The 8,140-nt window shown below is 40.6% G+C and overlaps 1 protein-coding gene across 1 annotated transcript; it reads left to right on the forward strand.

The window, feature by feature from the left end:
* The first annotated feature begins 5,781 nt into the window (after positions 1-5,781).
* Positions 5,782-6,447, forward strand: LOC127487101 (uncharacterized protein CXorf51A). Its single transcript, XM_051831604.2, has 2 exons — positions 5,782-5,926; positions 6,119-6,447. The coding sequence occupies exons 1-2, from the start codon at positions 5,810-5,812 to the stop codon at positions 6,341-6,343; spliced, it is 342 nt and encodes a 113-aa protein (XP_051687564.1). The 5' UTR covers positions 5,782-5,809; the 3' UTR covers positions 6,344-6,447.
* The last annotated feature ends 1,693 nt before the right edge of the window (positions 6,448-8,140 follow it).

Here is an 8,140-nt window from a genome sequence, read left to right on the forward strand (position 1 = left end):
ACCTTCAACTGTCAGCTGAAACAAACCTCTTCCTTCCCGAGAAGCTCCTCTCAGGTGCTCTAGTTAAAATAACAAGAATATGACTAATACGATCGGCCTTACTTGGTTCTAAGGCTTTTGGGCTTGGACTGAGCCACGCTTCTGTCATCCCAGGGTGTCCAGCCTATAGACAGAATATTGTGGGGCATCTCAGCCAGCATAATTATGTGAGCCAATTACATGAAAAAGTCTCCTCTCATCTATTTATCTAGACTTTCAGTTCTTTCTTTCTGAGAACTCAGTGACCTTCATTAAATTAGACAACCTGTCATACCACCGTTCATAGAATACTACTGAATAATAAAACGAAAAATCCAAATATTGATACAAACAGCTGAAACTTGAATGAGTCTCAAGGGACCTATAGGGACTGACAAAAGCTTATGTCAAAATTTTACATGCTGAATTATTGCACTTATGTAATATTCTTGTAATGACAAAATTATAGAGGTGTACAATAAATTACTGGATTCTGGTTGTGGATGAGCAAAGGAAACAGCCATGGTTATAAGTGGGTAGAATGAAGTGTCCTTATGATGGAAACTTTTTGTATCTCGACTACAATGGTAGTCATGGAAAGTTTTAATGAGGTAGATGAATTATACCAGTATCAATTGCTGGATTGTGAAACTACTAAATTAATCTAAGACATTATTATTGGGAAAAACTGGGTACATAGTATAAGGCATCTGTATTTTTATAAATGCTTGTGGATCTACAGTTATCTGAAAGCATAATATTAAGCAAATTTTGAATGTTAATTCTCAATTCTAGTGGCTCATGTACTCGGGTCCCTGCCACCCATATAGGAGACCTGGATTGAGTTCTGGGCTTCTGGCTTCAACTTGGCACAGCCTTGGTTATTGTGGGCATTTGGAGAGTGAATCAACAAATGGAATATCTCTCCCTTCATTCTTTCTCTCTCTCTCATTCCCTCAATATTCTTGTCTTGTCCTCTCTCCTGTCTTCTTCTCTCCCTCTCTCTCTCCTTCTGTCACTCTGCCTTTCAAATAAATAAAATTTAAAAATTGATTTTTAAAAATAAATGTAATGTTATTGTACATAACATTGATTACTTCCAAAGTAATTATGCTGAGTGACAGAAGCCAAATAATAATAAGTTTATACTCTTATTCCATTTATGTAAATTTCTAGAAAAATATAAGCTAATGTGTAGAGACAGAAAGCAGATCAATGGGAGTTTGGGAATGGACAGAGTATGAGGAAGAAGTGCAAAGAAAGAATACAAAATGTTCTAAGGAAACTGTTTTGTTCTCATTTGTTCTTATTTTAATTGAAGTGATGGTTTGTCAGCTTTGTGTGCTCTTTTGTGTATGTGTGTGTGTATACACACACATATATAGCCATACCTAATTATATTGCACATTTTAAATACATATACTTTATAAACCTCTATAAAACAAAACCAACAGAAGGAAGATAGCTTTCTCTGTGTCACTCCCTTTATTTCCCCCTGCCTTTCAAAAAATAAAGGTATCTTTATAAAAGAAGCCAGACAAATTAGTTATTTTAAGAAAGAATGTGCCTCCCAATAATGATGTAACTTATGTGTTGAATACACATTTTCAGGCACACCTATTGAGTTCAGTGGTTGGGATGCTGTTTGGGAGGCCCACATCTCATATTGGAGAGCCTGGTTTCAAGTCTAGCCCTACTCCTGATTCCAATTTCTTGCTAATGTGAAGCCTGAGGTAGTAGGCAATAGCTCAATACTTGGGTCCCTGTCACCCACTTAAGAGATATGGATTGAGTTCCTGGCTTCTGACGTTGACTTGGCTGAACCCTAGTCATCGTAGGCATTTGGGAAGCTCTCTCCTTCTCCTTCTTCTGTTTCTCTGCCTTTAAAATAAGTAAGATTTTTACAAAGGAAGAGCACATTTTCATTAACATTCCTGAAATACCAATTGTCAGAAAAACAACATAGCATCATCTTCTTATATGGGGCATTTTGTATAAAATCATGACAGTAAAACATGAGAGAATTTAAAGCAAACCAGAAAGCCTGCCAAAGGTAAAATTTAGTCAAATAATAAATTATCCAACTAATTTAATGTTTTCTGAATTGTTCTGTTGTGTTAAATATTGAACAATTAAAGAATAAATTTCAATTGTAAAGATATAGTTAAATTTCAGCAAAATATTTGGTTTAGATAAAGTGAAAATTGAAATTCTCCAACAAATATTTACACCTTGCCAGTTGCACTTTATTTGACTGATTTGGGCATTAATGTAAACATACCTGAAGTGCACTACAAGCAATGCCATAGCTTCACGCACTTATTTGGGAAAGGAACAGTAGTTATGGTTCTGTAACAATAGAACAGGAAATACTGTACATTAATTTGCTCATATAATACAATAATTCTTAAAGGACAAGTGTTTAAAATGTGCTGTTTTACACCTTATATACAGAAACATGCACAACTTACTGACCACAGACATCTTGTAGAAATTAGACCAGCAAAAAATGTTTTGAGAAAGAAAATTGGTCTAAGAAACTGAACAAAAATGTACATATTTTGTGATTCCATTTTCATAAATCTGTAGAAAATGGAAACTAATTGACAGTGACTATAAATAAGTGATTGTCTGGGAGTGGGGATATGGTGAGGGGGCAAGAGAGAAGAATTTTCAAGGAGCATGCTATGGTTCCACTATGATTTATCCCCTCCAGAATTTGTGTTAAGGCCTAGTCCCAAATGTAGCAGTGATGAGAAAAGGTGGGACCTTTAAAAAGTTAAGCCTAGTGGGTGGTGATTCATTCACACTCATCATCACAAAGGCATTCAATCTGATTTCTTAGAGTCTCACTAGAGTGGATTAATTCCCATGAAAGAATTATTCGTGGATTTATTTGAAAGGGAGAGGTAGAAGAGAGGAGAGGAGAGGAAAGATACCTTGCATCTGCTGGTTTATTCCCCCAGTCTCTGCAGACTTGGGCCATCTTCCACTGCATTCCTAGGCACATTAGCAGGGAGCTGGATCTGAAGTGGAGCAGCTGGGACTCCAATGATATTCTAACGTGGGATGTTGGTGTGGGAAGCAGTGGCTGAACCTGCTGTGCCACAATGTGGGCCCTCACCCCTACCATCTCTCCGGCACATGCTTCCTTCTTGTGATGCCAGAAGCCATATTATGATATAGCCAGAGGTTCTTACCTGAGGTCTATGTCCAATCTTGGACTCACAGCCTCCATAACTGTGAGCTAAATCAAACTCTTTTTATTTTTATAGAATAAGCAGTGACAGGTATTTTGTTATATTAATATAAGGGAGGCTAAGACACAGAATGAGGAAACGTTAGGGTATAAAATATTTCTTCAGTCTCACAAATGGTGATTGAATAAGTGTATGCATATGATAAAACTTAGTAAACTATAGGTTTTAAAAGCACCTATAGTTTATCATATGTCGAGAAAATTTCAATCTAGCCACTTAAAAGTGATATTCTATTCAAGGATTAAGACATTGCCAAAAGTAAAAATAAAATTTATTTGAAAGTGAAGTATGTTGTTTTAAAATTATGAGGACAATGATACTCTTTATAGCTTACACACAAGATGGATAATTCCTGGTGTATATTCACTCCAAGTCTCTTTTTAAAATTTATATTTGTCATGGCCAGCTCTGTTGAATAGTGAGTTAATCCTTACATATGATGCTAGCATCCCAAATGAGTGCCTGTTCAAATCCTGGATGCTCTACTTCCAAAAACAGATCATGGCCAATGTGCTAGGTAAAGGAGTAAAACATAGCCCAGGTGGCTTGGGTCCTGCAAACCAACTGGGAGACTCAGAGTTTCAGATACTAAGTTTCAGTCCAGCATAGCACAACTCATTGTGGCCACTGGGGGAGTGAACAAGTCCATGAGCAATGTCTCTCTCTCCCATTCTCTCTCAGTCTTGTTGTCTCTTTCTCTCTTTAACTCGGCATTTAAAATAGAACAATATCATTAAAGGATTGCATTTACCTGTTTGCATTTTATTTGAAAGGCAGAAAGACATATAGAACCAGAAATAGTGAGTTTCTATCTACTGGTTCACACATAAGTGGCTACAAAGACCAGGGCTTGTCAAGACCAAAGACAGGAGTAGGAACTTAGTCTAGGTCTCTCACATGGATAACACAAGTACAACTACACAAAACATCACCTGCTACCTCCCTGGGTAAAAAACAGCAGCAAGCTGGAAATGTCAACATAGCCAGAAACCAAATACAAGCACTCCAAAATGGGATGGAGGCATCCCAAGCAGTGTCTTGCAGCTCCAAACACCTTCCCCCACACGCTATTTGTAGGTGGACTAATTATTGTGGGATTTGTGGCTCGCAGTCACCATTATACTAGTTCTTGGCAACTTTTGATATGGTGGCCATTTTTGCCCTTATAAGGACATTCAGCAGTGTACAGCAGCAGTGGGCGGGTGTAATAAGCACCACTGTGAGGTCACTGGCTTGCAGGTGGTTATGTTGCCTATTTGGGGCATGGGAATACTGCCCTTGCACTACAACTTGAATGGGTTCTGGATTCATACATCGGGAAGTAATGCCTTTTACCCTCTGTTAAAATATACACAGAGACACTGAGTTCTTCGCTTCCCTGCTTTTGGATAAAAGGCAACAGGAAGTTTGGGCTGGTGTCCTTGCATAGCAGCATAAGCTGCTATTTCTGATGCCAGCATTCCCTACGAGCACCATTTCAAGAACACTGTTCTTCAAATCCATTGCCCACTATGGTGCCGGGGAAAGCATAGAAGTTGGCCCAAGTTGTTAGGCCCCTGCCACCCACATGGGAAACCTTAATGGTGTTCCCAGATCCTGGTTTTGGCCTGACCCAACCCTGGCTGTTGCTGCCATTCAGAGAGTAGCAATTCTCTCCTTCTGTCTGTGACTCTGCTTTTCAAATAAATAAATAAATATTTTTAACAATTTACATTTACTCCATTTTATTTGTAAGGCAGATAGACTTATAGATAGAGAAACTAGGAGATCCACCATCCTCTTGTTCACTCCCCAAATGACTCTAGCAACCAGCGAAGGCCAAGGCCTTAGCCAGGAATATGGAACTCATTCTGAACCTCTGCAATGGATAATTGAGGCATAGCTATTGAAACTATCACCTGCTACCTCCTAGGGTGCACATTAGTGGGAAACTGGAAAGAGGAGCATTGCCAGAACTCAATCTAAGTCATTTGGATATGGATTGGAGTCTTCTCAACAGGTGTCTCATCCAAAGTACCAAACTTCTGCCCCCACTCCACAATTCATAAATCGCCTAATCAGTGTGGATTTTGTGGCTTCTATTCACAAGTACAATAGTCCTTGGGTACTGGTGGCAACTTTTAATATGATGGCCATTTTTGCCCTTATATGGGCATTCAGCAGTGTACAACACATGGTTGGGTGGGTGTAACAAGTACCACTGTGAGGTAGGTGGGCCTTTTGGTGAGCATTACCTAATTTGGGCATGGGGATATACATGTGCACTGCACATCATATGGGTTCCAGAAATGGATCAATACTGGTAGATTTTGATGTCTAAGCCACTTCTTCATATCCCCAGCATTTACCTCAACCTCATTCCCCTTACAAAGCACCTATATTGCTTTGTGGTGTCTGTGGAACTCCTTTTAGCCATGTTTGGCTGCAGTGTGCCTGGCTGGACAATCAAAAATGAAGGGTGGGGCCACTCATTGTCTGGGAAGTGTATATATAGGACAATCATAAACTGCAGTAGACTGACTACCTTCATTATGGGTAAAGTGGTACAGAAGGCACAGGAGTCTGGTGTGAATATGAAACAGCCAACAGCAAGTACAAAACCGAAGGTGAAGACCCCATATCAGTCTAAATCCAGAGGTGTTGGCAAGGTAAGATTACCATAACTAAGCTCCCCCCCACTTTCCCCACTGATATTTTCTCCCTCAATCTCCCTCAACATTCTTGCTGTTTCCTTGCCTGGCAAAATCCCCCTCCCCAGTCTACACGCTCTCGTGAAACCCTTACCCACGCATACCTCATCTTTAATCAATGCCCTTCTGACTTCTCTGTTGTCATTTAAGGGCCTGAAGACCACAGGAAAGGCAAAAAGACCACTTCAGGGGACTCCAAATAAGAAAGTTCGTGAGAAGACCAGCACTCCTGTGAAGAAAACTAAGAAGACCAAAGGAACAACACTATTTGGCCATTATCATCGACTGAATGAAAAGCTCAATAAAAGTGACCCCAAGGAAGAAAAAAAGAATGTGGAGAACTCTACAGTTTCAAGTGATGGCCAGGGTAACTGAGAAATATTTGCTAATGTTACGTGGCCAATCATGTAAACACTGAATTTTTCACCAATGTGATGGTGATATGGTGATACAAATAAAAAGAAACCTGATGTGAAAGATTCATTTCTTGTGAGTTTTGTGATGGTGGGGGAGGAATGAAGGGAAGAATCAGGTGTGTGACAAGGGAGGGAAATGGTCCTGAATGGGTTAGCATCATACCAACAGGTCCACCGTTAGGCAGACATGGAAGTAAAGGACTGAGTGAGGATGGAGCTTTGAACATAAAGTTCTTCCTGTTTTTGTAATTATATTTATTAGAGAGAGAGAGAGAGAGAGAAAGAGAAATCACATGCGTGTGTGCCAGGTCAAAGCCAGGAGTCTGAAACACCTTCCAGGTCTCCCACATGGGTGGCAGGGGCTGAATTACTTGAGTCGTATTCCACTGCTTTCCCAGGCACATTACCAGGGAGCTGGATTGGAAGTAGAACAACTGGGAGTGAAACTGATACTCAAGTGGGATACCAGCAGTACCCAAGGACTAATGTAATAGTTCATGGAAGCCACAAATCCCACAGTGATTACTCTACTTATGAAAAGTATGTTGGGGCAGATATATGGAGCTGTTGGTGGCAATTGGCTTGGGATGCCCCCAGCTCACATTGGATTGTTTGGGTTTGATTTCCAGCTCTGCTCCCAATTCCAGCTTCCTGATCAAGTGCACCCTGGTGGCAGCAAGTGATATTTCAGTAATTGTGCCCCAATGATCCACATCACACACCCAGACTAACTTCCTGACTCTTGGCTTTGGCCTTGGCCAGCCCTAGCTGTTGCAACCATTTGAAGAGTGAACCAGTGGATATAAGATCTCCCTGTTTTTCTTTCTTTCTATGTGTCTTTGTGCCTTTCAAATAAAATGAAAACTTAAAAAAAGGAAATTTTAAAAGTACAAATGCACACACACACACAAATAAATAGACATAATTCTTACTCCTATGATCCTATGATCGCTACACATGTCTGGCCTGGCCAGGATGAAGCCAGGATACTGAAACTGCATTTAACTCTCCCACATGGCACGCAGGAGCCTAACTAATTGGTTAATCTTCCACTGCTTTCCTAGCACAGTAACAGGGAGCTGGATTTGAGGTTGAGAAGCCGGAACTTGAAATGGTGCAGATATGGAATGGTGGCGCCCCAGGCAAAAGCTTACCTTACTGTACCATGATGCTGGCCCAGGTACTTCTTCCTCCTTACATTTTATCATATAAGGAAGGATGAAAGCAACTTGTTGCTTCTGTGTACATGTTAGCAGAGGGTGAAGGACATCACTTCCTGATGTACATTTCCAGAACCCATATGATGCACAGTTCATGGGCGCTTTCACTATGCCCAAAATAGGCAACTGAATCAGCTGCAGGCCACCTACCTCATAATGGTACTTGACACACCCACCCACCATGTGCTGTGCACTGCTCAATGCCCTTATAAGGGCAAAAATGGTCACCCTAATCAGAAGTTACCAAAGGCACCAAAGGGACTAATATACTGGTGATTGGAAGTCACAAATCCCACACTGATTACCCAACTTATAGTGTGTGGACAGGTGTTTGGAATTGGGAGTGTGACACTGCTTGGAATGCCTCCATCCCATTTTGGAATGCCTGTGTTTGATTTCAAGCTCAGCTGCCAATTCCAGCTGGCTGCTAATGTGCACCCAGGGAGGTATTAGGTGATAGTTTGTATACCAGTGTAACAGACCCACCTGAATTTCAGATTCATGACTTGTCCTGGGCCAGCCATGGCTCTTGAACC

The sequence above is a fragment of the Oryctolagus cuniculus genome, chromosome X, assembly GCF_964237555.1.
Source record: "Oryctolagus cuniculus chromosome X, mOryCun1.1, whole genome shotgun sequence".
In the NCBI taxonomy this organism is placed as follows: Eukaryota; Metazoa; Chordata; class Mammalia; order Lagomorpha; family Leporidae; genus Oryctolagus; species Oryctolagus cuniculus.

What these genes read in the sequence shown, in the direction of transcription:
- LOC127487101 (XM_051831604.2), top strand. Translation starts at nt 5,810, where the DNA reads ATGGGTAAAGTGGTACAGAAGGCACAGGAGTCTGGTGTGAATATGAAA. An exon ending in AATCCAGAGGTGTTGGCAAG is followed by an intron (nt 5,927 to 6,118) that starts GTAAGATTACCA and finishes TTGTCATTTAAG; the next exon opens with GGCCTGAAGACCACAGGAAA.